We start from the raw sequence: 27,827 nt of genomic DNA, 5'->3' as shown, positions 1-27,827 counted from the left end.
GCGACGGCTAGAGCCCTGGACACGAGGGGCTGTCCCGGGCGACGGCTGTTCCTGGGTGTGGTGCCATGTATTCAAACAAATATGGAGCCCACGCTTTTGTAGTTTTCAACCCTTCCTAAAAGGCTAAATGTACTAACATCCATATTAAAAGCTTTGTAAAATGAAATCAGAGAGCGGGGGGAGATGGCTCAGATGGTCAGGCACTTGCCATCAAGCCTGCCTGAGTTCAATCCTCAGATTCACATAGTGAAAGGAGAAACCTGACTCCAGGATGTTATCCTCTGACCTTCACACAAGGGATGTGGTTTGCACATACGAGTAATAAACAGACAAATGAAAAGGTTGCTCAAAAAAAAAGAAAAGATAAAACTTAAGATCAGGACAGTTGAGAACAGAATTTCAGAACTTACAAACTGAAATCTCAGTAATTACTCAGAAGGGCACAAAATTATTGCATAGAACAGTTAAGCAATTTCAGAAACCACAATTTTCAGAAATCACAAATATATTTATTATATACAAGACAGTCAAGTGGGCATTTTATATTTACAGATATTTAGTTTCATACAAGGGTATTAAGTTAGATGCACTTGAATTTTCAGTTTATTTACCTCTGAGTTTATTATACTTTGTAAGATGCATCTGAATTTGTGTATCTCCAACTCTAGGCTACACACTGCTGTTTATGTTTTGTGTTTCTTGACTTCCTGCTGAACGTGAGGTATCCTGACCAAACCAACAAATTCTTAAAAACTCATTAGTGGTGGGCAGGGCCAGTCTTCATGGACTCTTAAACAGCAGGGATGAGTGAGCGGCTAGCAGGCTTTGTCGCCATTCTTCAAGACAAAGGGAAACACAGAAGTTGGAGGACACAGATGTTATACTAAATGACCTAGCTGTAGGCTTGAGTAGATGTCTTTGAGAATATGAGTAAGAGTAAATGGGTAAATACCTCTCCCGAATGATGCCAGGTGAAGCACATCTAAGCATGACGGAAGAGAGATCAGATGCAGATGAGCATTAAGGCAAGTAGACAGAAACTGATGAGAAAGAAAACTCAGGAGCTGAGAAGACACAGCGTCATGGGGGCTGGACAGTCCCAAGGATTGAAGTAGGGATATGCAGGTTGGGAAAAGCAGCATTGAGAGAACTGGTAGATGAGTGACCCATGGTTTGTGACATTGAAGAAGGACACTATGCCCTCTTCACAGTCAAGGAAAACCCCAACCTGATGGAGAGGGACAGCCACAAAGGGGGTCAGAACTGTAGGGTCACCGTTGCAAGAATCCTCAAAGATACTATACTTTGATCCATCCTGTAACCCTATAACCCAATATCCATTCTGAGGTTTGTATCTGTGGTGAACATTTGGCTGACTTTTGCCTCTTCTAACATCAAACTTTAAATTTCGTTTCCTAGCATACACTCCCAGGATCCAGGCATTCTTCTTAGACACATCCACTTCCCAGTAATGTTTTCCTGAGGAGAAACATTTGGAGCCCAAGATACCATTATTATAACACTTAAATGGCCAAATGGGCACAGATGTCAATTGTCTGTGATCTTCTGAAAGAGTAAGATTCAAATTGAGGTTTTCTGGATTGAATGTGAAGTCCGCTGCAAGGGAAAAAAGAAAGAAAAGGATCAGGTGACAGATACAGAGGTAGCTTGCTTACTGACATTGTGAAAAGTGAACAGGGAGAGGTTAGGGGACAATAATATTGATTGATTGTGGGAGATGATAAAACAATACAAAAATGTCATATAGTTGTTGTTTAGTACAGGGTCTTGCTAAGTAGCCCAGGCTAAACCTTAGACATGCAACTCATCTCCCTAGTGCTGGGATAATAAGTATGCACCACCACACGGCGCCTTGGAGGAGCACATTGTATGTATGTGGTAACACAGGAGACAAAGGTGACGAGACCTCTTTGAAGCACACACTTCTGAAAGGTCACAAGAGCACAGATTTGACAATCTGCAAATTCTTACCCCAGTAACTCCGGACAGCTGTTAGCTCTGAAACGATAAAAGAGGTGGTGAGTTTTATTAGAAGCAAAAATTTAGAAGAGGTAATACTTTGCTCTACAGGTAAGAAAGGGTTGTACTGTGGAGCTATGAACTGGTAAATGAGAAGACAAAGCAGACACTTTACAGTGCTCTCTCAGACGCAACTGCATCTTCTTCCTCACAGAAGACGTCTTCCCTGACTTCCCTATTCTCTTCAACTTTGCTTTTAAACTTACAACCTGAAGACACAAGAATGCTGTATGCACACTCTCCTAACTCACCTCTAAACTTCTGTAGCATGTCGCTCAGATCAGGAGCTTGGAATACCATCTTCAGTTTCTTGGAAACGGCTTTCGGCTTCTTCAGTGTCCAGATCTGACTCCTAGGGGTGAAGAAATGGATTAACCATCACATCTGTCACACTGTTCTCCGGTTAACACAATTGCCTTTATCTCCTTCCACATCACTGATGTACTTGGTGCCTGAGAGGCCTATGGGAAAGCCCTGACTCTGAACCAGAAGCCACAGGCCTCTGTGAAATATGTTCCCACTTACCTGCTATGTGACATTGGAAGGGTCTACACCACCTGAAATCACAGTTGCCTCTTCTAAACATGGGATAACATTCACCTCTTTTGAAATCTCAAGGAAATAATACAAATTTGGATAAAAAGCATAGGGAAAACTTTGCTACAGCCCTGAGGGTGGGCTGAGGACATGAGTTCTCGAGGAAATGAAGAGCAAAGCTGAGGGTCCTGTGATGGAGCACTCTGCACAGACAGCCTGTGAGTTAGTGAGTAGTCCAAAGCCTGGAGCCTAGTGGTAGCCACCATCCATTAAAGATAGCAGATGGTTGTGGCGAGCAGAAAGATTGAGCTCCAGGGGTTGCCACAGCAGGATAATGGGTGATTGTGGGGAAAAGGTTTACAAAAGGAAAGTTATGGCTTAAAATGAGCATGGTCAGCCAGACTTAGGGGCTCCTGCCTGCAATCTCAGCACTCAGGAGGCAGAGGCAGGAGGCTCAGGAGCTCAAGGCCAGCCTCACCTACTTAGCAAGTTCAAGACCAGCCATGGCTACATGGAACCCTGTCTCAAAACAAAACAAAACAAAACAAACAAAACCCTCAAATGGACCTATTTCTAATTTCATGTGTTTTTAAAGAAAGTTGATGCTATCAAATTGGCAACTACAGATTCAAAGATTACACTTAACACAAGAGCTTCTAAAGCATGCCAAACAAGAGATTAGTTATTGGAAACTTGGATCAGAACCACAAATCCCACGGTGTGTCTGTCTTTAAAACCCAGTAGAGACCCTCTAGTCTCAGTGAGCAAAGCAAGTACAATGCGCAGCGCCCCTTGTCCCATCTGAGGCTCTGGGAAGGCTTTCTACGTGAGAAACACCTACGAAAAATCCGAGACTGGCAGCAGGAAGGGGGTGTGAAATCATGAAACCACAGGAAAATGACTCTGGTATCTCTAATGCCATTTGTGGCCCTAACTCTGACTTAAGCTGCCACATTCTCAGTGGGGATGAAACAATCAGGTCTTCACCCGGGACCAGCAGTTCCAGATAAAGTGTCGTCCACATGTCCCTCATCTGGGAGATACTTTTGCCACTGGTATAAAAATCACTATGACCAATTGCAACTTGGGAAGGAAAGGGTTTATTTCATCTTACATGTCTGGATCACAATCCATCATGAGGAGAAGTCAGGGCAGGAACTCAAGGCAGAAACCCAGAGACAGGAACTGAAGCAGAGGCCATGGAGGAGAGCTGCTCCATGGCTTCCCCCTCGTGGTCTACTCAGCCTGCTTTCTTACATAATCCAGGACCATGGGCCCAGGGTGTCACTGGACCTTTCTACATCAACCACGAATCAAGAAAACGCCTCAGAGGCTTGCCTACAGGCCCATCTAATGGGCTCATTTGCTCAGCTGAGGTTCTTTCTCAGATGAGTCCAGCTGCGTGAAACTGACAGACGAATTGGGACAGTCACCAACTTATCTTTATTGTGCAGAAGCACCACTTGGGTTCACCCAGACGCACCATTTCAAGATGCCGCTCATATCCTAGAAAGAAGGAAAACACAACGGCTGAGGATTAGAGCAGGGTTAGTGAAAACGAGCAAAGAAGGAGAAAGAAGGAGAAACCGACTCAGAGGATCAAAACCGAGCTATTTCATTTCATTTTTATTTTTTTAGATCGCCTCTCCAAATGTGGTCCAGGGTGACACTCAACAGTTGATCCTCCTGCTTCAGCCTCTGAAGTGCTGACATTACCGGGAAAACTGGCTAAAAATATAGTTTCTTCCCTTTTTCTTTTGTTGAAGTTACATCAAAATATCAACAAAACTGGTAACTCTTCGTCTAGACACAGAAGGAAAAAAAGTGAAGAGGTGAATTGTTCAAACTAGGAAGAAGCTGGGTGTGGTGGTACAGGACCCTAATGCCAGCACTCCTCCATGGAGTGTCTCTGTGGAGGCAGAGGCAGGTGGATCTCCATGAGTTCAAGGCCAGCTGGTCTAATTTGGCTTGGTAATAGAAAGCTTACCTAGCAAGTGTGAGGCCCTGGATTCCCATCCCAGTTCGTTGTGGTATAAACAAGTCAGAGGAGCTGAACAAATTCCCAGAAGTACAGAACAAACCAATACTGATTCAAGAAGACAGAAGAATTAAAACATGTAAAAAGATTAGATTGCAAGTCAAGCTTCAGGCACAGAAAAGCCAACCGTGGCTTCACTGTTGAATTTTGTTTATTTATTTGTTTGTTTTTCGAGACAGGGTTTCTCTGTGTAGCCTTGGCTTGGCGTTCCTGGACCTGCTTTGTCGATCAGGCTGGCCTCGAACTCACAGCAACCCATCTGCCTTTGCCTCCCTGAGAGATTGGATTAAAGGCCTGCACCACCATGCCCAGCTCGCTATTGAATTTTACTAAAAGTTGAAACAAACAAACAAGCTGGAATATGGCTTGTCAGTAAAGTGCTTGGATACAAAAAAGAAAAGAGCAGTCAAGGCTGTCAGTGGGTAGAGGTGCCCGCTGCCAAACCTGATGACCTGAGTTCAACCCTGGGACCCATATGGTGAAAGGAGAGGACAGACTCCCACAAGCTGTCTTTGATTGCTACGTGTGAGCTGTGGTGCTTGGGCATGCATACATGTGCACACATACACAGTAAAAAATGTAGTTAAAAATTTTTAATCCCAAAACAAAAATCATGTCACATGGCCATTATAGTTATGGCAAAATATTTATCCGATAAATGCAGGTTTAGTTTAACAGTCAATGTGACAGACTGTATTAACAGACTAAAGAATAAAAATCACACAATCTCAATGATGGAAAAACAAACCAAAGCATTTGACAAACTTCTACATAGAAAAAAGGAAAGCAGGCAGGATGAGAAAACAGTTTCTGCAACCTGTGAGAGATGCGTAATACCTTCTACCCCAGCCTTCCCATCATATCATACTTAATGGGGGAAAACTGAATGTTTTCCCTCAAGATTGGAAAGGAGATGAGAATATTCTGTTCCACTACTTCTGTTCAACACTGTTAGAAGTACAGGGAGGAAAGAGGCAATGTGTCTGCACTCAGCCGCGAGCCACTCCTTCCTACCTGCAGCAGATCTGTGTCTGACCACCGGCACCGATTCTCTAGATCAGAGATAAGATCTTCCACCAACTGGCTCTGCTGAGCCAGCTCAGCCTCCGCCTCTGCCAGGTTGTCCAGTATCATGTGCTCCTCTTCACACAGTCTGCTCAGCTCTCTCTGTTCCTCCTTGTCCAGGACTCTTCTAAGCTGGTTAAAGCCCGTTTGTATCCTTTGTTTTTCAGTCTGGATCTGGCACTGAGGAATGGACAGGAGTAAGATGTCAGTGTAAGATAGTAAGACTTCAAACTATAGAGATGTAGGAACAGAACAGCAATCTGGGGGGATGCTATTTTTACCTTCTGTTTTCCCCTCAGTACAAACAAACCCAAACAAGAACCAAAGACAAACAGCCCTCTCCTTGTCTTATCTAAGCCACCTCCAAAAATAATGTAAGATCGGAATGAGGCTCCCATTGTGGACAGATGTCTTGGACACTCATGCCTCCCTGAATGAGTACTCCTGGTTTTGAGAAACTGTCTTTTGTCTGTTTGTTTTTATCTGGTGTCTTCCAGAACTGCTGGAGCCTTGGTGGAAAAGAGAACACAGACTTTCCCAGCCTTTGACATTATACTATTTATCTTTTTGTTCAATTTCAAATATTTGTGTGTATTTACAACAATCTGCTACCATCTCTTATCCCTAAAAAGTAACTTTTCAAATAGTTTTAGACTTATCAATTGGAAGAAAACAAATGACGAAGGGCCGAATTGGTTTAGGACCAAGGAAAGTCTGGCTAAGGCTCCTCTCAGTATCACTCAAGAACAATCTCTTGCCTTCCAGGAAATTCTGTCTTCTTTGATGTCAGCTTCCAGTTTCTCCACCTTCCCCTTCTCCTTCCTCAGCCTCTTGAGAGTGTTCTGGAGATTCTCCTGTGAGGAAGGAACTGTATGTATTATGCTTTCCACCAGGACAAAGAACTAGCAAAAGAGGCTAGGTTGTTCCCAGAAAGGACCAGCTTATAAAAGCTGTGAGGTGGTGCTTAGTGTTTACGACATAGAAGCAAACCTAAGGAGGTAGACATGTTCTCTATCCCTGGAGCAGAACGTCATCATCTTCACACTGTCTTTCCTTAGAGTCAGTACAGACCACGTAGCGAGGCAATCCTTTCCTCGCAGGACGATCTTCCCAATTCAGTTGCTGGGGAGCTGTGAAAGGGCTCTCAGAAAGCAACCCCCACCCAGCAATGCAAGGGAAAGAGGCCCGAAACCTTCTGTTCTTGGCCAAGAGGTTGTGTGTTCTGCCGGCCAACCTCATACAAACGGAAAGAAACGATATTTTTAGGTATTAGGAACCAAACGTACGTTAAGGGCTCAATACGATGGTGGCAATGTGAATCAAGAATGGTTGGGAGCTGGACTCGGTGGCACACGCCTGTAATCCCAGCACTCAGGGAGGCAGAGGTAGGTGGATCTCTGTGAGTTTGAGGCCAGTCTGGTCTACAAAGTCCAGAACAGCCAAAGCTACACAGAGAAACCCTGTGTTGAAAACCAGACAGAGAGAGAGAGAGAATGGATAAATGGATGAATGGATGGCAAGGTAAGACTTGTTACTAAGGATCACTTTCTGCCCTGTCTTCCTCCCTCATGGCCTCACCTGACATTCCTTGACTGCATCCTCCCGGAGGAAGGTGTGATGACCACGATGCTCCCGGGAACGCTCACAAACCCAGCAAATGACTCTTCTGTCTTCCTTACAGAAAAGAAGGAGTTTCTCTCCATGCTGTACACAGAGATCTCCCTTTTTCCCAACATCAGGGTTCAATTTGACTTCCCTAAGTCTCTCTACTCCATCTGCCAGAGGCTGTTTAGCCTGTAGCTTTTCAGATGAGAATCTGGTACCACACACTGGACAGCTGCTTTTCTCTCTGGGGTTGATTACTTTGGTCTTGTTCCTGGTGATGCAGGCTTGGCACACACGGTGGCCACAGCCTAGACTCAGGGGTTCTGTCAAAAGCTCTTGGCAGACAGGGCAAGCAGCATCCTTCTGTACCTTCATCAGAACTGCTGAAGACATTATACTCCTCCCTTATTTTTTTCCTGTCCTAACTTCTGGGGCTCTTCTTTCTTCAGGACTGCTGATGGTAGGCAGATTATCCAACACTGGTGGATCAGTCTACAAAGGCAACTAAAAACAGCACAGTCTCTATGTGTCCTTCAAGCTGGATGATATGATGGCAGAAAGCACTTAAGTTTTCAGCTCTGAGCAGATAGAACCTGAAACAAAGGACAAATCAATAATAATTTGCTGAATGGGACAGAAACACTCCAGATGAAGACTGTAGTGGTGGCACAGAAAGGTGTAGGAGGAGCGAGAAACTCAGAAAACAGGTAACACAGGCCTTCGAGTTGTACAGAAGCACAGTCTAAGGCAGAAGACCTGTCTGCATAGCACAGGGCAAAGGACAAACTCTTTTCTTCCTAGTATTTGCCCATGCAGTACAGTGTTGGACAGTCTTTGGGACCCGGTAGGTTTGGGAGTGTTTTCCCGCTTCCATCATTTAAAAACCAAAAAAACCAAAGTCAACCTGGCAATAGTGTCACTCCCCATTGATCCCAGCACTAGGGAGGCAGAGAGGGTGGATCTGTGTTTTCTTTTTTAATTACTTACTTACTTACTTAATTAATTAATTAATCAATTCACTTTACATCTTGCTGGTAGCCTCCTGCCTCCCTCCCTCATTGCTCATCCCTCCTATTCCTCTGAAAAGGAGAGGCCCCTATTCACCTGCCCACCCCAGTTCATCAAGTTGCATCAGGACCGAGCTTGTCCTCTTCCTCTGAGCCCGGCAAGGCTGCTCTGCCAGAGGGGGAGTGGCCAGAAAGCAGGCAACAGAGTCCATGTCAGAGACAGCCCTGGCTCCTTTTACTAGTGGACCCACAAATTTACCTACAGATGTTCAGGGATAAAGATACAGCAGAGACGGAGGAAATGTCCAACCCAACGCCGGGGCCAACCTGAGACCCACCCCATGGGAGAGGGCCACCCCATGGGAGAGAGCCACCCCTGACACTATTCTAGGCTCAGACAGGAGCCCTGGCACAGCTGTCCTCTGAGAGGCTCCACCCAGCAGTGGATAAAGCAGATGCGGACACTCACAGCCAAAGACTGGATGAGGCATAGCGAGTCTTGTGGAGAAGTGGGGGTAAGGACAGAAGGTCCTGGAGGGGGCAGGATCTCTGAGTCTGAGGCCAAGGCAGCCACGGCTACACGGAAAAACCCTGTCTCCAGAACCCAAAACCCCAAACCAAAACAGAGATTCTACTTCAAAGTTTACTCCTAAAACAAGAGCTGAAAAGCTTTAGTCTTTCACAGCTGTGAACCACAGCATTAACCCTCCTGTACAGTCTGGAAGTTACTTAATTTTTTATTGTCAGTCCTAGCTAGTGCAAGCTTGTAGATTTACTTCACAGCAAATATTGTATGGATGCTTATGATACTTTTTTTCATACCAGAAACATACTTTATTTCCACTGATATTTTTCATAAAATAAACAAGGAAATAAACAAACAAAACCGATTATATTCTGTGTTTGGCCATGACTACTGTCACAGCAGCCAGTATCTCCAGCCTTTAAGTGCAGACTCTGAGCAAGGGAGGTGAAGTGAACTCTGAAAAGTGAGGGTATTGGACAATGGCAGGTGTTAAACCTGCCCATCAAGGCGCAAAATGCTCATACTAACAGGGAAGCACTCAGGGTCAAGAACTTAGCAAGAACAACACATAGGGCTCTCCCCAGCAAGAGCTAACTCTTGTTATCTAGCTCTGAGCAAGCGAACAACATAACCTTCAGTGCAAAGTCGCAAGAAGGAAGAACGACCAACAAGCCCAGGGTCAGTTACGTCTGGTGAAGCTGAAGCGAGCAAGATGGGCATAGGGGAGGCACAGGCTTGCAGTCCCGGCTACTGAAGAGGCTCAGGAGGAATGATATTTGAGCCCAGAAGGCCAAGGCCGGCCTCGGCGATATGGTGAGATCAATCTCAGAAAATCTCTTTTTAGGTAAAAACAAAGAGTCTTAAAATTGGAGCTCCAGAGATACAGGGGGTTAAAAAGTGACACGGGGTTATGCAACCCGCGCGTTTTCACGCAGGTCATGGGCTCAGGGTGTTAGGAAGTCACTGACGGAGGCGCCCCTCAGCCCGAGCCCCGGAGCCTCTACACTTTCTAGTGGGTGGAGGGTAGAGGGAACAGGATGGGAGAGAAGGGGGCGCAGGGGGCTCTTGAGGGCCCAGACCTGCTGGCCAGGGAGGGGAGCGGGAGGGGCTCGCCCTAGCGACCGCGGGCCTACTCTAGAAAACAAAACCTCCCAGGTGCACTTTAAGGCGATCGCACCCCAGACTCATCTGTGCCCAAACTGACCTCCCATGTGCCTCACTGAGTTCTCTCCTCCCAGGAGCCGTCTCCCTTCCTCAGCGCTTTCACGCACACCTCTGGGTCCTCCCCTCTCGGCCCGGAGGGTGACGCGGTGAGGGAAAGCCAGGCTCGGCTCAGCCAGGCTCGGCTCAGCCTCCCAGCGGCCCCTCCCTCACCCGCTGCAGAGAAAAGAAACCGAAACTCCAGCAGGAGCAGGAAAGAGGAAGAAACTTCTGGGCCCCAAGGGCTGGCAGAACTCTAAGCCACAGGTAGAGGGCGCTGAGCGACCCTGCTGATCCGGGCGGGAACTGCAGACTTGACCTAGAGGTGAAATTTTCAGTGGTCAGGAGGAGCAGTCCCTGACGTCAGGTGGGTAGCGGCCAGGTGAAGGGAAGACTCCACTCAGCCAGAAGGCAGCCACGAACTCGGGAGAGGCAGGAGAAGCCTTTCTTAAGTGTGAGCTGAAAAACCAAACAAATGGCGCAGAGAGCGTTACAGTTTCTCAAGTCTTTTTGCAGGCCAGGCAGCAGCAGCGTGTCCAAGGGTGGTCTCTGAGTTTAGTTAGGCAGGCTTGCAGGAACAGAAGTCGCAGGAACACGTGGTTTGCAGCCATGAAAATGCACAGGCGTTTTTGAATTTAATCTGCAGCGTGCCCCTTGCCCACTGTGACAATCTCAAGGGTACCCACCCCCACCCCTCCGATTGGCTCTTAACCAACAGGCAGGACGCTTGGCCTACCCGAGTTTCTCTTAAGCTACCATAGCATTATATACATTTCCCTCCTTCTCCATCTCTAACCTCCAGTCTAGGGAAGCTGCCAAACGCAGGGACAGCTACACAAAGAAAGCATCAGGTCAGCCCACTCAACAGGAGAGAAACCATGCCTGGAGCACAAAACCTACCCAAATGCTCGGTGCTAGTGAAGTCACAGATCTTGAAGGAGAGCCTACAACCATTTTACTGAAGCAACATAATCCCTACAACAATCTGTCTGTGTGCCCGAAGGTAAGCATAGTCCTCCCTGGATGTGGGGGCTGCAGTAAGGAAACCAAAATGGCCGCTCCTTGGTTAAAGGGAAGGTTTTTATTATATCTAATAGAGAATATCCAGAGGCATCTGGAAGAGTCCAGAGCAGAAACAGACTGGACATGGCCAGGTCTATCTTGGAGAGAAGGGACAGTAGAAGAGAATAATGGATATGGCAGGATAGTGGGGGTGGGGCACCTTGTGCTTACTTAGAGAACAACTGGTATATGAGAAGGGGGAGACCTGGGGGGGGATGACGAGAGCCAGCAATGCTAGCACAAGGGCTTTGAAATGTACGAAGGGTGGTCGTGAACAGGAACAGTGGGAGCATGGGCTTTCAAGTACCTTGGTGGAAACAGGTGGGCAGAGTCATTGAACAGGGGCAATTTCGGCCTCAGATGCTGCCTGACGCTTTTGCTCGGTTAGAAACCAGTGCTTCGGTTTGCACTTTCCAAGTTATTTACGTAGGGAGTACCATGCCACGTGCTGAGCGGGCCGACGATGCGGGGCTACGCAGCATTACAGACATCCCAAAATACTCTGACAGTGAGCTTTGCCGCATTCCAATGTTGAACGGCTTCTGGTGGGGGAAGCGACACAGCTGTTTCTGATTTTCCTCTAGAAAACAGTTTATTGTGCCTGCGTGGAGGTCAAGCTCTAAATGCAATGGGGCTTTTTTTTTCTATACATTTGGCTTCCGTGTCTCCCATATATGGAAACAATCTGATTGGGTAGTCTAAATTATCAAGGCATGGGACTGAGGATGTGAGAAGAGGGCTGCTGGCCAAGGCTCCAGGTACACGTCAGCTAGACTCACAGACAGTTCTCAGCTCTCTTTCTTTGGCCTCTGGAAAACCCCACCAGCTGCTTCACCAAATTTGCAACACTCATCCACATGGCGATCTATCTATCTATAGATCTATCCATAGATCGATCTATCTATCTATCTATCTATCTATCTATCTATCTATCTATCTATCTATCAGACTTGCAAAGGTTCAACTGGAAGTGTAGCTTCTTTCTAACTTCTGCTGTCAATGACTAATGTCAAAACTAGCATGTAAATGGTGTAAAAACACAATTGTGGAATGTAGGCAGAGAGATGGGGGGGGTCTAGCATGTAAACGGTGTAAAAACACAATTGTGGAATGTAGGCAGAGAGATGGGGGGGTCTAAGAAAGAAGAGTTAACAGGAATGAAAACTAATGTACCTGTTGGCAGTGCTGCCTAGTATAAATGACAAGCAGAAATTGTACTTTCACCATCATGACCCAACACCAGATTGGGCCAAAGACAGACACCAAAACATAAGTCCACAAAGCATAACAATGCCAGCTGAATACATTTTTTTTTTTTTTTTTTTGTACACAGGTTTTCTCTATGTGTGGCCCTGGCTGCCCTGAAACACAATATGCAGACCAGGCTGGCCTTGAACTCAGATCTGCTTGCCTGTCTCCTGGATTAAAGGTATGTTTATATTCCAGCTGGATCGCACAGACCATAGAATATCTTTTGATGTGATCTCCTGCCAGAACAGCCATGTTCTAAATAAAAATGCCTTTACAATTAATGTGTCATGTCCCAGAACAAACCCGCACTAGGGTTTACCAGGGGCCAGGGCCCTCAAGAGCAGAAATGTTCTCCAGTCATGATACCTCTCCAACCATCCTCCGGACCAGCTGGATTCAATCATGGTCTTTCTTGCTACATCCTTGGGGTTCTGGAGAGATGAGGCGTTAGTTAAAGGTATGCTTTCTGCTTTACTCTGCCAGAGACCCTGAGTTCCATGCCCAGCACTCATATCAAGCAGCTTACACCTGCCTGGAACTTCAGCTCCATAGGGTCTGAGGCCTCTGGCCTCCTCACTCACATATACAAACAGGTACGTACACGTTTAAGCATAAAATCTTAACCCCAACCCCCAGAAAAAAAACAACTCAGGGTTCAGGGGTGAGTGTGTACATGGGTCCTTTAATAAACAGAGTACCAAGTTTTCCTTGGTACTCTGGTCCAAGGCTGTGTTATTCTAGGGTTCCCTCAAGGACAGAAAGTTCATCTAGAATGTCAAGGTGGATTAGTGCTACTTGAGGCCCCCCCTTTCTCTGGGAGAGGGGAATGGAAGGAGGAGGCTAGAATTGGCCTGTATAGGTTTTAAATAAACAAACAGAGAGTGTGGGGGAGAATATTAAAATAAAGGATTCTCATGTTCACTCAAAAAACAAGACAAAATGAAAAGAACAGATTTGTCCAGTAGAACTGTAACAGGAGCCGATGTGTAACTGAAATGTTCCCAGTACCCACATTAAAAAAGGACGATGAAAGCTGGGTGTGGTGGCTCGTGCCTGTAATGCCGGCAGTTGGAAGGTTAAGGCAGGAGGCCACCACCATTGTTTGAAGGCTAGTCAGGGCCACAGGGTTACTGTCTGGCTAGCCTGGGCGACAGAGTGAGATGCCATCTCAAAATGAAATAAAACAAACTGAAATGAGTACTAAGTTTTATTTAAAACAATATATCCAACATATCACAATTGTGAGACAATACTTAGTGAGATCACTCTAGATTGCTTTTATGGAAATCCAGGGTGTATTCCAGTTACAGCACATGCAAGAGCACCCGACAGCCAGAAGTCCAGTTCTGTCTCCCCTGACGTTTGTTCCCACCCCCATGCCTACCAGAACTTTTTTCACAGTTGAACATGAAAGCTTGTAGCCTCCCCAGCAAAGCTACAGCAGCTCAGCCATTTGGAATTTGCACTTGAGCACAGAGAGAAGTTCTGGGGTGAGATGAAGAGGTAGTTTAAGCCTGTAAACCTAGTTACTAGGGATGCTGAGGCCTGGACTTGACCACAAGCTCAAGGCCTGCCTGGGCAACTTGGTAAGACCCTGTGTCACTGGGTTGTCAAGCCTGGTGTGAGAATGCCTGCCTGACCTAAAAAGCCCTGACTGAGTTCATCCTCTACAACAGAAAGTAGGGGCCAGGGGAGGCCAGAATAAATTACCCTCTGAAAGTGGTTAACTGCATTTCTTCCTCATTTCTGTCTTCTCTTCTTTATCTTACCTTAGATCCCTTTCAAGCACATTTTCTGTTTTTATTACCACTCTTAAAATTATATGATGAAGGCTGAAGCTTGTGCCAGTATTTACTGTAAAAACCAAAGCTACAATCTCTTCTTGAGGCCATCAAAACTATAGTGGTCAGTAGATTATTATTATCAATGGTCAGTTTGAGTTTTTTATTGTTATTTATCAGTGGTGTTTTTTTAAGGCACTCAATCCTATATATACATATATAACTCTCTTGCCCATTATTACATTTTCTATAGTAACTTGACAGATACTATAAGAATGCAAAGATAGAGGTAGTTTTGTTTATAGATGAAAGCAAACCTAAGCAACGAGTCAGCAGAAAGAGATCAAGTACTGAATGTAACGCATAGTAACTGTTTCCTTTGGGAATCAGTAGTGAACTAACAGCTGGGACAACTCGGTGCAGCTGGCCCAGCAGCAGAATAAGGGGATACACAATTATCTCAATAGCTAGAAAAAATACAGCTATGGAACTCAATGTTTAGTAAAAACCTCCTACCTAATTTATAGAGAATTTTTAAAATTTGTTCAAGGACATCAGTTAAAAACAAAACAAAATAACAACAAACCCGGTTTAGCCAGGTGTTGTGAGATAGACCTATTTATGATCAGAATTTGGGAGCTGAGGCAGAAGGACTAGTCTGTGGCCAGCCTGAGCTATTTATGGAGACCATATCTCAAACATTAAAGCAAAACCACAGCCAGGTATGTGCTTGTAATTAGGACTCCAGGGGTACAAGCAGGAGGATCAGTTCTCAATGACACTCTCATTACACAGAGTTCAAGGCCAGCCCATTTCAAAACAAACAAAAAGCAAGAAATCAAAGACAACGGTTAACAGAGAAATGTTAAAACCTTTCCCATAAGAAGAGTCAAGAGCACTCACCCTCAGCAGTGGGGTATCCTACGGGGGGAACACAGAGAACAGAGGCGCAGAGAGCAAACTCATGTGCTCGAAGGAGCTCTGCTCAGTGGCAGGCGCGGGTGGCCCTCATGAGCTTGGGCGCCGCAGGGTCATTGGGACTGCACAGCTGCAGGGGTTAAAATACGGACAAAGGGCGGTAGGAAAGTAATACTTAGAGAAGGTGTAGATGGGCAAGCCATGGTTTGTAACGTTGTAAAAGGAGACCGTGCCAGCCTCGTAGTCTAAGAAGACCCCTACGCGGCGAGGTGGCACGCTCATGGACAGGAGCAGGGAGGTGGAGGAGTCCTCGTAGGCTCTGTACTCGTGTTTATGCTGCAGCCCGATCACCCAGTATCCGCTCTGGGGCTGGTACCTGCGGCTGGCACTCTGCTTGCTGGGGTACGGGCTGAACGAGAACACGGGTTCCACCGGGGTACTGCATACGCCCAAGATCCAAGCTGTCTTCTTGGTCACGTCCACCTCCCAGTAGTATTTTCCTGAGGAGAAGTGCTGAGAGCCCAGGACGCTACAGTCATAATGTTCTTCCGGACAGGAGGGCTCGGACGGCTTGGCACCCACAAACCTCACCTGTCTCCGGTTTTTAGACAGGACAAGATTTAAGTTAGCCGTCTGCGGATTCAGAGTCACGTCCACTGTAGGAGAAGGTACAATAGCAGCAGGTGAGAATGGGCACCTGGGCCCATGACTCTGAGAGGAAGGGGCAGAGGAAATGGGGTGGGGAAGCTAGAATGAGTTGGTGGAGGACCCGGAGTTAGGTGATGGAGGAAGCAGAGGTATGAACACCTAAGACCCGAAAGCACATGCAGGTTTGTTGGGGAGAAGCATGTGAAAGGGGTTCACACTTTTCAGTTCAGCAAGGCCATGGGTTCTACTCACCCCAGTAGCTTTGGACGTCTGTCAGCTCTGTAATGAGAAGAGTAAGACACGTTAAATGGAACATGGAACGGGTGGTCTCAGATGTGACATCTAAGGCAGTTCGAGAATGGTGGGGAATTCAGAGAAGGCATGAACTGGTCACTCCATGCCCCACCCCAGAACAGGCACTGTCTTCAGCACACCGCATCTGTCCCTCTGCGACTTCACTCAGAACTACTATTCTGATCACTGTACTTTTCGCCTGCTTTCTCCCCACTATAGTAATCCAAACTCTCCCCAAAGTTACCTCGAAAGACTCGCAGCATCTTCTTCAGATCCGGGGCTCGAAACAAACTTTTCAGCTTGGTGGGGAGAGGTTGGGGCTTCCTCAGGGTCCAGAACTCACTCCTAGTGAGGACAGACCTTGTAAGAGCTTCAGGATGCTGGCTCTGTCTCCCCGTCCATCAGACTCACTGATAAACTTCAACATTCTTTCCCGAGGAGCCAGCATTCTGCAAAGGGCCCTGCCCTGGCCCAGAAGGCCAGTTCTGAAGCCTTGGCCCACACCTGGATGGCGACGGGCCTCTCAGATGCACAGCCAACAACGCACCATGTGCAGGGTAGCGGTAACGAGGAACGCCAGTGTCAAAGGCTGGTGGAGAGGCTGGTGGAGAGGCTGGCGAGAGGAGCCTGTCTCCAGTCAGTGTCCTCGTACCATGCCAATCCCAGTACCACAGATGCCTACTCCCCTAAACACACATGCAACTCAGTATGCCAGTCTCTACCAGTCTCTACCTTGCCCGTGACTTTCTCCCTTTCTCATGGGATAACTCTCTAGGGACCAAGAACCTTCTGTGAAACCCAAGAAAATTAACTTATATTCTCACATACCTTTTTGTGACATCACTCACATCCTAGGGAGGAAAAAGAGATTCAGTGAAGGATTGTGGCTCCTTCCCACTTTGCCACCCCATGTAACGACTAGGAGAAAACAGACAAACGAACGTCCAAATGCTACAAAGAGCTGAGAACTCAGAGCAAGCGGCCTGCATGGTACACACTTGTGGTCCAGCCTGGCTTATAAAGCAGGAGTTCATCTCAAATGAACTAAACACAAAAAACAAGAACGACTCTCTCAGAGCAGTGGTCCTAGTGACCCACACACAAATCTGGAAAAGTCCCTTTTTATAACTCTGGGGCTTTGCTTTTTGGCAATGCTTAGAGCTGAAACCAGGGCTTCACGAACATTAGACAAGGGCCCCATCACCGAGCTATCTCCTCATCCCTGTGTTTGAACTATCGGCTGTAATTTACCACATAGCACCTGGCCCTGCAGAGTGATGATGATATCTACCTTTGAGACAGTCACAGGTTTTATTTTATTTTTGAGACAGTGTTCCTGTGTAGTCCTGGTGGTCCTAGAACTCTGTACACCAGGTTGGCCTCCAACTCGGATTCACCACTTGCCAGGGTGCTGGGATTGAAGATGTACACCACCACCACCACCCGGCTTTGAGGCAGTAACAGGTTTTAACTTCAAACTTCATAGGTTAGATGATGCATATGCACAAAACAGACACAGTATCGACTGCTGCATCACTTGAGGGGATTCTACTTAAGAGAGTAAAAGCAGAGCAAGGCTGGTAAGTGCTGACTCCAACTCCCGTTTTTTCTCATGATGAAACTTAAAATCCCCATCACAGCAGCACAGGATTTCAGCTGGGGTTGGACATATTTCCCCTGGGGACATAGGGCAAGGTTAAAGGGCTTTGGAATGTCGTATCTGGGGGTGGTACTGTTGACTTCTAGTGGGAAGGGATCAGGAGTGCTGGGAAATCCCTACAAGAAACAGAAGAGTCCCTGAGGAGCAAAGCTTTATCTGCATCAGCGCATCGGTTGTCCTGAGACTGATAAAGCCTCCAGGAGAACACTGCTGCATACCACCGATCTTCACAATTCCAGACAAGCTTCTGGGCTACTCTTGGGTAGTCATAAAAGAACAATGGGGCTTCCTTTAGCATTTGCATCTGAACTGTTTTAAAGTTTGGCCCTGGCCTCCTGAGGTTCAATAAAGAGAAGGTAACGGATGGGAAATGGTTTCTCTTTTCTGTGCTCCCCAATCTGGGGGTCTCACCTGCAGCAGCTCCAGCGTGGAGCCCTGGCACCGGTGCTCCAGGTCCGAGATGAGCTCTTTCAGCGACTGGCTCTGGTGGGTCAGGTCACCCTCGGCCTTGTCTATGATGCTCAGCCCCTTCTTCTCTTCCACTTCCAGCTTTTTCAGTTCCCGCTGCTCCTCCCTGTCCAGGATGCTTCGAAGCTGCTTGAACTCTGTCTGGATCCGGTGTCTTTCAGGCTCCACCTGATTCTTCAAAACCAGAGAAGAAAAACAGGCTGCTGGATGCAGGCTCAAGGACTCTCGGGGGGGGGGGGGGGGTACGGGACAGAGGACATGGGACACAGGACAGGAAACAGCCTGCACACTGCTTTCCTGGGCCTGCAGTGAAGGGACAGAGGCCGACAGGACCTGTTTTCAGACCCTCAGCCTCAGGCTGTCTTTAGGGTTTGGAGGTATAATGTGAGCCCTGGAGAGTTTAGATCCAGGAAGCTCACCTAGGCTTCTAGGTCAGCCTCTGCTTTTAATCTCGAGGCCTGAGAGGAATTACTGGCTCACAATTAACCTACAATTTCTAGGTGGTCAGCTTAGAACTAGAGTAAGAGTCAGAACTGCCAATTATGGATCACATCAGATTGACTGGCCTGGTTGCCTTCTTTTATTTTCTCCTTTCTTTTTCCTTTTTTGAGACAGGGGTTCTCTGTATAACTCCAGCTGGCTTGGAATTCACTATACAGACAAAGCTGGCCTTGAACTTGTACAGATCTGCTTGTCCTTACCTTCCAAGGCTAGAATTAAAGGTAAGTACCACCATGCCTGGGAAGAGGAAGCCATCTTTTCTCATACAATTGCCTTAAAAATCTAGGAGGGCCTGGAGAGAAGGCTCAGATGTTAAGAGCAGTTGCTGCTCTTCCGGGGACCTGGGTTTGATCAACAGCATCCAGTGGTGGCTCATAACTGTCTGTAAATCCAGTCCCCTCCTCAGGCACACTTGTGGCTCACAATAATACATGTAGGCAGAACACCCATAAACATAAAATAATAAAATAAAATTTAAATTAAGAAACAAAGCAAAAACAAACAAACAAAAGCCCCAAAAGAAAATTGGGTTGTTTTTTTGGCATATTTGATACCTAACTTCCAACTCAATTCCCCTGCACAAGGAAAAGGACCAGAGCAGGGGAAGCCCTCCTATCAGAAAGAGGAGACACTCGGGCAGGAAGTCCTGAGTCTCAGCTCCCATGGTCACCTTTGTGCCCCGCCCCCCCAGGAGAATCCTACTTGCCTTCCAGGATTCCCTCTTCTCTCGGATAAGAGCTTTTAGCCTCTCAGTTTCCTGCTGCTCTTTCCTCAGCTTCTTCAGAGACTCCTGGAACATGTCCTGGAAGGGACATCCACGTTAAAGAGGGTCCACATCAAACTGTCTTAGTACACACACAAGCACAAACTAGGATGGGATTATGCTGACCTCAGAACCAAGGGAAGCCCACCTCGGCTTCCATGTGTCTTCTGTACACAGGGAATGCTAACAAAGGATTAGTCAGTCTTGTACAGCAGGCAAGCAGGGTAAGAAAATCTTTATTATCGACCAGGGAGCCACCTTCTAGGTTCAACTCCTAAGTAAATGTGAGTTGCACAAAGGAATTTGTTCTTCAGGTACAGCTGGTAGAGTTTTTGCCTAGCACGGAAGGAACGCTGGACACTCTAATCACAAAACTCCGGAGAAGAAGACAGCAGGATCAGAAGTGCAAGGTTATCTTTACATAGCCAGTGTGAGGCCAACACTGGACCACACGGGGCCTTATCTCAAAAATGAAGAAAACAAAGGCCAGTGGTGGTGGTGGTGGCGCCTTTGATCCTGGCACTTGGGAGGGAGAGGCAGGTGGATCTCTGACTTTAGGCCAGACTGGTTTAGAGTGAGTTCCAGGACAACTAGGGCTACACAGAGAAACCCTTTCTTGACACCCCTACAAAAAAGGAGGGGAAGAAGGAGGAAGAGGAGGACAACAGCAACAAACCAAACCAAACCTACAAAGCAACTGGATGAGAACGTGAAACAGGGCTGAGCCCGGGCCCTGTTCCCACCTGGTACTCCTGGGCCACCTCCTCCATGAGGAATGTGTGATGACCACGGTGCTCCTGAGATCGCTCACAAAGCCAACAAATTAGGTTCCCATCCTCCTTGCAAAAGAGCTGGAGTTTTTCTCCATGAAGCGCACAAACAATGACCTCGAGCTGCTTTCCAGGGCCCAGCATGACCTCCTTGAGCCTCTTCACTATGACGGCCAAGTGTCGATTAGGCCGGAGGTTCCCAGGCTGGTAGGTGGTCCGGCACACCGGACAGCTGCTCTTCCCTTGTTGGCTGTGCACTGACTTGTCACTATTTCCCATGATGCAGGCCTGGCAGAAGCTGTGACCACAGTCTATGCTCAGGGGTTCTGTCAGAAGCTCCAAGCAGATAGGGCAGGTGACTTCATCTCGGATGTCCACCAGGACGGCTGACATCATTATATCCGCTCTCCTGTCTCCTACCCTCCCAGCTCTGACCGGTAGACTGTTCTTGCTTAGAGAATCCTAGGTAGAAAGCAAAAATTAAAAAAAAAAAGAAGCACAGGCTAAGGAAGGAGAAAGAGGAACAGACACTGTGCACGCTGAAAAGAGGTCAGATACATGAGGTAACAAAGGCCTCTGACGCCAGTTCCAACACTTTGCCTCAGCTAGTGTCCAACACCAACTTCCCCTCTTATTACAACGCTTATTTCCTTGACCTCCTTTGGACAGCCTTGTGTGAGCTGCATCTGACTGGCTTTTCTTCAGCCCACCCAATCATGTTTTCAGTGTTAAACACAATAAACACACCGACTGTGCCAGGACTTTTGGGTTTGCTGCTCCTGCTGCTCGGGGCAACCTCCATTCTGGCATCTGCACCAGTGACTTCTTCCATGCTGCCTCATCAAGAAAGCACCCACTCCAGCAAGCACTCATTAGCTTTGTTTCTCTTACCACCACCTGGTTACCTTTGATGCTCTGAAAGCTCCCACAGAAATGTCAAGCTCCAGATCAGAGCCTTTTGTTTTCTACTGCTGGTTGTGCCCACAGCTGTTAACATAGGACCCGGGTGAATGAAAAGCCAGATCTCTCCTTTAGTGCATGACTGATCCTTTCTCATGAGCCTTTTCACTTCTTGGTTATCATTCATTCCCTTATGCCTGGTCTCCAGGATATTAAAGCTTGTGGATATGTTTGCCCTTAACTCATGCCTCTTCCCAGGAAAACCAAAACAGACAGGAGAAACCACAGCAAAGGGAAGCAACAGGTTGTACAAACACCCCTTACCCCTTTAATAGACATGGGTGGTTTGCCTGAATGTATGGCTGATGCCCATAGAGGCCAGAAGAGGGCACTGGATCTCAGTTGTGAGCTGCCATATGGAGTGATGCGAACCAAATCTGGGTCGTCATTAAGAGAAATGCTACTTTCACTTCAGGCAAAACCATTCTTGCAATACACTATTCTCTTGAGGAAATGTTTACCCCAGGAAAGACTCTATGAGAATATTAACCGGCCAACAAACAAACTGTAGTATACCCATACAATGGTATATTGCTATCAAAAAACAAAAACAGGGGCTGGAGAGGTGGCTCAGTGATTACGAGCAATGGCTGCTCTTGCAGAGAACCGGGGTTCAATTCCCAGCACTTAATGACTACTCACAGTGGTCTGTAACTTCAGTTCAGGGGATCTGACACCCAGATCTTCTGAGGGAACCAGACACATGAGTGGTGCACAGACGTTCACAAAGGCAAAATACTCATACACATAAAACTAGTTTAAAAAGAGGCCGGGCATGGTGGCACACGCCTGTAATCCCAGCACTCTGGGAGGCAGACTGGTCTACAAAGCTGAGCTACACAAAGGAACCGTGTCTTACCCCTTCTTTGGCGGGGGACCCCAGAGCTTAGACTCGCTGGCATGGGTTCTATCGCTCAGCCACACCCACACCCAGTTTGGCAAATCCAAGATGAGTTTACCCGCAGTCCTACAATCCAACACTAATCTGGACCAAAAATGGCTCACAGTTCTCTGTTACCTAAGGCAGACTGCTTACGTTCAGGGAAAAGAAAGTGACACAGGAAGGGAGGAAGGGACAGCCAAATTGGTTCTGACATTTGACCACTACTTACATAGTTCTGATTGACAGGGACTTGGTCTTTGCTGCAACAGACAACCTGTTAGGCTACACTTCACTAGGTAACATGAAACTTTTAAGTCAAACTTAAACCTAAGGATGGCAGCTTAGGACAACCTCAACAGTGCCGACCGCATTAAGCTGCTGATAAATGGAACAGCATCTGAAGGCACGTCAGTGAAAGCAGACCGTGGTTCCAATGGGGGGGACTGCACACCAGAACGAAGAAGTGGGTAGTGTAAAGGAAATGCCCAGGCCAAGTAAAACTGTGCTGGGTGTGGTGGCTCGTGCCTGAAAAGCCAGCATCTGGGAGGCTGAGGCAGGGAGTTAGCCAGGGAATAGCAGGGAGTGCTCCGCCAGCTACACGGCAAGACCCTTCATAATCAAACAAAATGAGAAACCAAAAAAAAACTAAAGAATTGAAAAAAGTTAAAGGTGGTGCACACCCTTTAAGCCCAGCACTTAGGAGGCAGGGGCAGATGGATCTCTGTGAGTTCCAGACCAGCCAGGTCTAGAGTTGTGGGACAGCTAGAGACACATAGTGAGACCCTGTCAGCAAATAAACACACTGAAAAAAAAAATGTACGCTTGGGATTTCTAATTTACTCTTTATGGATTATAACTGAATAATGCTGACAATAACAATTAAAAAATGAGACGGTTTGTGCCTGATCATCTGAGCATAACTTACAATTGCACTACCAAATGCAACAGCTATTCGCAGTACTGAGACCTAGAGTGTGTCTTGTCAGAAATAGTTATTCAAGTAGGAAATACACACTGCCTTTCATTATTTCATGTGCATTGGTGTTTTGCCTGCATTATGTCTGTGTGAGGGTGTCAGATGCCCTGGAACTGGATTACAGGCGGCCATGTGGGTGCTGGGGATTGAACCCGGCTCCTCTGGAAGAACAGCCAGTGCTCTTAACTGATGAACCGTATATCCAGCGCCTCACACTGATTTTTTTTTTTTTTTTTTTTAGAAAAAAGAAGTATCTTGTTTATCTTAATTGATTGCCTGTCTTAATTTTTTCAGTTATTGAGTTCAATCAAATAAACTGAAAATATATCTACCCATTTCGTCTCCTCAGTTTGTTTCGCTTTCTGGAGACAATGTCCCACTATGGAGCCCTGGCTTCCCTATGACTTAAATACCTTATTTTCTTTCTCCAGCCTCCTATGTACTGGAGTTGTAGGTGAACCATCCCAGAATTTTCTTCCTATGTAACGGTTCTAATAGAATACTTAAAATTACACAGTGGCCCCATTTTCTATTTCATTACAAATCTCCGTCATTTCCTATTCAAATGAGACACACTAGATAGATTCTTGAACGGAAATGATGGTACCGGAATTGGTGTTTCTTCTATGAAGGAGATAGATTAGGAGAGTCTGACGCTCTGGAGCAAGAAGATCATATTAGGAGCATATGAAAAAGAATCTGGGGTTAGGCACTCCAGTTAAACCAGAAGACCAGGGGCTGGACAGATGGCTCAGTGGTGAGAGTACTGGCCGCTCTTGAAGAGGACCTGGGTTTGGTTCTCAGCTCCATGTGACAGCTCACAACTGCCTGTAGCTCCGGTTCCAGTGAACTGAATGCCTTCCTCTGGCCTCCACGGGCTTTAGCATGTAAGGTGGTACATGTATACTCACATATGATCACACACAAATATATACACAGAAAAAAAAAAAAGGATCGGAGGACCACACTGGAGGCCGGAGTTAGAGGCACTGGCCTCTACTGGAGCTCTTTGTGCAGGACCTCAACAATGTAAAAGATCTGCAGAGTCCTGATGACGGATGATTTAGAAGCAGCGACCTTCTTTGCAGAAAAAGCTAGAAAGGGGAAAGGAGGGCCAAAGCACGGCCTGATATTTAGATCTTAAGTACCTGCTGGAGCAGAAGCAGATGTGGATACCACAAGGGCCTGCAGGATGAAAACCAGTGATAATCAGGGAACACTAGGGTCAAAGCTGGGGACTCAGGACAACAGAGGCCAGGGGAAGAACTTGTTGTGGACCAGGCTGGCCTTGAACTCGGAGAGTTCTGCCTCTGCTTCCCGAGTGCTGGGATTAAAGGCCCTCGCCACCTTGCTTGGCTAATATCATTCTTTTAATCTCTATTCTGGCCTGCATTCCTATTTAGTCTATTATTAGGAATTGATCTCACGGCACTCAATGGACATAAAACTGGAAAATAATTAGGTTTAAGCCTTTCTGAGTGTACCTTCAAAGAGTTATTCACTATGCATTTAAACATTTGTTAACACCAGAAATTCCTAAAACACCACCACACGAAGATTTTTCTCTTGTAGTTAGTGCTAAATAATTTAATTCGTCTTCTTAAGGGTGGAATATAATCTTTGCCATAATTATTAAATTTGTGTTATGTCATTTCTAAATCCTAATGTTAGTATCTGCTATATTTTAACTTATTTAGACACAACAAACAGACGTCACATCATTTTTTAACGTATCATAAAGCACATTTAACATTTATTACCCTTTTTCTTATTTTCTTTCGGAGACACGATCTTATGTATCCCAGGCTGGCCAGAAACTCACTGGGTAACTGAGGATGACCCTGAACTTTGGATCCCCCTGCCTCCACATCCAAATGCTGGTATTATAGGTCCCCCCCCCCCCCCCCCCCCCACACACACACACTGCAAATATCCCAGAGCACAGCCCTGCTCTCCTATTTTTCTTTGGTGCTGTGGATCCAACCCAGGGCTTTGAGTATGGTAGGCAAGCACCCTCTACCAGCTGAGACACACACCCCAACTTCTTAGCGTATCATTTCCAAAGTTATATCGATTGTACACTTTTTAAACGTTAGGCATGGGATTTGTCAACAAGTCTGTAAAGCTGACAAATTTACCAAGCGGTTTGTGTGGAACTGTGTCCCCGTTAACTCTCACCAGAACCGCAGGATCCATAAATTGCATTGCGCTGCCCACGCTATCTATTAAAAACGTTGAAGTCCAGAGCTAAGGAACAGGCTCAGGGCACACAGCGCCCTGGTGTCACGTCCAGGACTGAAACACCCGCGGTACAGCTGTAACTTAACCTTCTCTCTTAAGCGCGCGTTTGCCTCAACTGGCTGGTGAAATAGATGCCCCGTTGCCGCGCTGGTGGCTCAGGGATGTAATCGCAGCACCGGGAAAGGGGTTCTGAGGCAGGAGGAGACATCCCGAAAGAAGCACGCCTCTGGAATCCGTAAACACAACGCCCCGACCTCGGCGAGCACAGTCACAACCAAACGCAAACGGTCACCCCACGGGAAGGGCCGCAGAGACGGCGCCCCGCAGCGAGCAGCGGACGCCCACCTCCGCCCTGCCAGCCTCCGCAGGCGCGGGCCGGCGGCTCCCGGCCCGGCCTGGACGCGGCCGGTGCGCACCGGGCGGGGCAGGCCGGACGCCGGCTGCGGAGCGAAGGAGCCGACTTCCTGGAGCAGCCGGCTGGGCTGGGGGAGGGGATGCTGACCTCTGGGTGCGCGGGTTCAAAGCCACACAGCGAGCACGTGCCTCTCAGTCAAGAGAACACACGGCTGCGGCCCCGCATTCCTCCACGTGCGAGCCCCAACACAGCCTGTCCGGCGGGGCGTTTGCTCACCAGCCTGGAATCCGCGGCCAGGACTAGTGCCGAGGACGTGCAGCCGGCAGCCTGCTCCCTCCGGTACCAAAGCCCGACTCCACGCAAAAGGGGAGGGGCTGGCGGAGGAGGCGGTACAGCCCCTGGGCCGGTGGGGACGTCCCGAAAGCCAGGCCCAGAACAGGGAAAGACTTCCCTAGACAAGCCTGGGGAACAGCAAGGTGGATGCCTCTGAGAGCGCCGTCGTTTGAGGCGTCAGCTTTCCACCGTCTTGTGTTTAATGCAGCCCGTTCGCGCTATCAGTATATTGAAATGTCTTGATGGATCACCAAAACCCAAAAACTTTAAATGACGTGTGTGCATCTCCAGTTTTAACGTAAGGAACCAAAAGACCTTACACCTTCTCGTAGAAATATTTATCATATATCTACATATGCAAAGTGTACTGAGCAAAAGAATGCCAAACTTCCTGGCCTGGGAGACTGACAATCCGAGTGTCACCTGATCCTAGGAGGTGGGGGAAGGGGGAAGACTTCGGAAGGAGTTTGCATTGTGGCTCAGTTGCTGGAATGTTTGCCTAGCAAGCCTGAGTCTGTAAATTGGGCTGGTTCACACTTGTAATTCAGCTCTAGGGAGACTGAGGCAGGAAGATCACTTTAAGTTTTAAACTACCCTGGGCCACAGAGTCATTTTGCCTCCAAAAGCTTAAAAAACAAAATGAAAACCAAGCCAGGAATGTGTTTGGTGTGGGGAGTGGGAAAGTGTGGTCCAAGCACTTCTATGAATCATAGAAAAATAGAACAGAGAAGACTGAAGTGTCTAACAAGAATGGATCCATGCTTATTTGTTTTTAAGATAGGGTGATGTGAGATTATATATATATCATATATGACATATAGAATGAAGAACCACAAATATATATATCCCAGGCAGGCTTCGAACTTGTCATGCAGCTGAGGATGGTCTTGAATTCCAGATCAACCAGCGATTGCGAGCATGCATCACCTCGCCCAGCGTATGCAGTGTTGGGGATGGCACCCTGGGCGTTGTGTTTCTGGGCAAGCACTCTGCCAATAGAAGAGATTTATGAAGAATTTGGCAAGGTCGCAAAGTCAGAGGACGTGGAATGAAAGGATCTCAGGATTTGTGGTTCTTCCAGGTTCCTGTGTTCTTGCACTCCTTCGATTACTCCAGACTTGGTTGTTGGGTTAACATGAAAACTTTGTCTGCTAGTACTACCATTGGGAGGTCTCTGACTTGTTTATCTCTTCAAATTCAGTAACAGTTCTCAGAACTGCAGCTCTCTAACTCTTGTGCACTGTTTTTGCCGAAGGAAGACCTGGGGCTTTGCTCTTGGGCCGTGCGTAGGACCTTCAGCCTTGCTGATTGTGCGAGCTGCGGACTGAAATAGTTCGCCCACCTCCCCCATAGATTATAAACTATGTGTTGCCGTTTCATAGCATGGGGGGGACAAGGGGACCAGGGCTTTACAAGTCTCCCAGCAGGGCCATGAATTGACTTCCGCTCTAGTTTAGTCCTCTTCTGCCTGGTGCTGTTGTGCTAACTGGGTCTCAGCAGGTTCTAGACTTCTCAACTTCCTTTGTTCTTACAGCTGCTACCTCTACTTCTTCCTACCCAAACTTCCTGGCTGGCTTAACTCTCAAGGAAGCTGCTGTCCGTGGGCTCTGCAAGGTAATATTTTCCAAGGAGAACAGTGCTCTCCTTGGCCACTGTGGAGAGGGAAGAGGGTTTGAGTGCAGGAGGAGTAAGCAAAGAAGCCCCTGTGAGTAATCTGCCCGTCTTCAACTATGTCTTTTTTTGTACCACGTGTCCCCAGAGCTCCCTCTCTAGCCTCTCTCCCACGTTCAGTGCAGACACGAGGCTGGAAGAACACCCTAGAACTACCACAGAAGCCGTTTCTATTCCAAGTCCTGGTGACACGTTCTCCATATTGTGTCTTTTATTGTGAGTCCCGTGGAACCCCTGTTTTGCCTGTTGTACCCTGTCCCCATCCTAAATGTGA

At 47.2% G+C, this 27,827-nt stretch overlaps 2 protein-coding genes and 1 long non-coding RNA gene across 5 annotated transcripts; 1 reads left to right on the top strand and 2 right to left on the bottom strand.

Moving 5' to 3' along the window:
- Positions 1-497: 497 nt before the first annotated feature.
- LOC129688410 (E3 ubiquitin-protein ligase TRIM34A-like) lies at positions 498-10,202 on the bottom strand. The gene is made up of 8 exons (XM_055623237.1): positions 10,023-10,202; positions 7,259-7,878; positions 6,439-6,534; positions 5,630-5,860; positions 4,061-4,083; positions 2,292-2,392; positions 1,993-2,019; positions 498-1,617 (listed from the first exon to the last, which is right to left on the bottom strand). The coding sequence occupies exons 2-8, from the start codon at positions 7,676-7,678 to the stop codon at positions 1,058-1,060; spliced, it is 1,458 nt and encodes a 485-aa protein (XP_055479212.1). The 5' UTR covers positions 7,679-7,878; positions 10,023-10,202; the 3' UTR covers positions 498-1,057.
- Positions 10,203-10,835: 633 nt separating this feature from the next.
- Positions 10,836-12,608, top strand: LOC129688411 (uncharacterized). Its single transcript, XR_008721942.1, has 2 exons — positions 10,836-11,021; positions 12,414-12,608. It is a non-coding gene; the product is annotated as an uncharacterized LOC129688411 (long non-coding RNA).
- A 912-nt stretch (positions 12,609-13,520) lies between these two features.
- On the bottom strand, positions 13,521-25,782 carry Trim6 (tripartite motif containing 6). 3 transcript variants are annotated; one of them, XM_055623236.1, is made up of 8 exons: positions 25,697-25,782; positions 20,108-20,596; positions 19,308-19,403; positions 18,044-18,274; positions 16,801-16,823; positions 16,217-16,317; positions 15,931-15,957; positions 13,521-15,686 (listed from the first exon to the last, which is right to left on the bottom strand). In XM_055623236.1, the coding sequence occupies exons 2-8, from the start codon at positions 20,528-20,530 to the stop codon at positions 15,121-15,123; spliced, it is 1,467 nt and encodes a 488-aa protein (XP_055479211.1). In that variant the 5' UTR covers positions 20,531-20,596; positions 25,697-25,782; the 3' UTR covers positions 13,521-15,120. The 3 variants fall into 3 exon arrangements, with proteins under 3 accessions (XP_055479211.1, XP_055479209.1, XP_055479208.1); XM_055623234.1 differs by lacking the exon at positions 25,697-25,782 and adding an exon at positions 25,092-25,638; XM_055623233.1 differs by lacking the exon at positions 25,697-25,782 and having other exon boundaries at positions 20,108-20,695.
- Positions 25,783-27,827: the final 2,045 nt, after the last annotated feature.

Source organism: Psammomys obesus, unplaced genomic scaffold, assembly GCF_907164565.1.
Source record: "Psammomys obesus unplaced genomic scaffold, mPsaObe1.curated_primary_1811, whole genome shotgun sequence".
NCBI lineage: Eukaryota > Metazoa > Chordata > Mammalia > Rodentia > Muridae > Psammomys > Psammomys obesus.
Note: the sequence above shows the minus strand (reverse complement) of the source record. Positions and strands in the feature narration are given on the sequence as shown.

Bases quoted from the DNA above. Each gene is read 5' to 3' on its own strand.
- LOC129688410 (XM_055623237.1), bottom strand. From the start codon at position 7,678: ATGTCTTCAGCAGTTCTGATGAAGGTACAGAAGGATGCTGCTTGCCCT. The intron at 5,861-6,438 runs GCAAGAGATTGT...TCCATTCCTCAG, and splicing joins AAGACAGAATTTCCTGGAAG to TGCCAGATCCAGACTGAAAA. The intron at 2,020-2,291 runs GTGAGTTAGGAG...TTATCGTTTCAG, and splicing joins CATGCTACAGAAGTTTAGAG to AGCTAACAGCTGTCCGGAGT.
- Trim6 (XM_055623236.1), bottom strand. From the start codon at position 20,530: ATGATGTCAGCCGTCCTGGTGGACATCCGAGATGAAGTCACCTGCCCT. The intron at 19,404-20,107 runs GTGGGAACAGGG...TGTCCCTTCCAG, and splicing joins AGGTGGCCCAGGAGTACCAG to GACATGTTCCAGGAGTCTCT. The intron at 18,275-19,307 runs GCAAGTAGGATT...CTGGTTTTGAAG, and splicing joins AGAAGAGGGAATCCTGGAAG to AATCAGGTGGAGCCTGAAAG.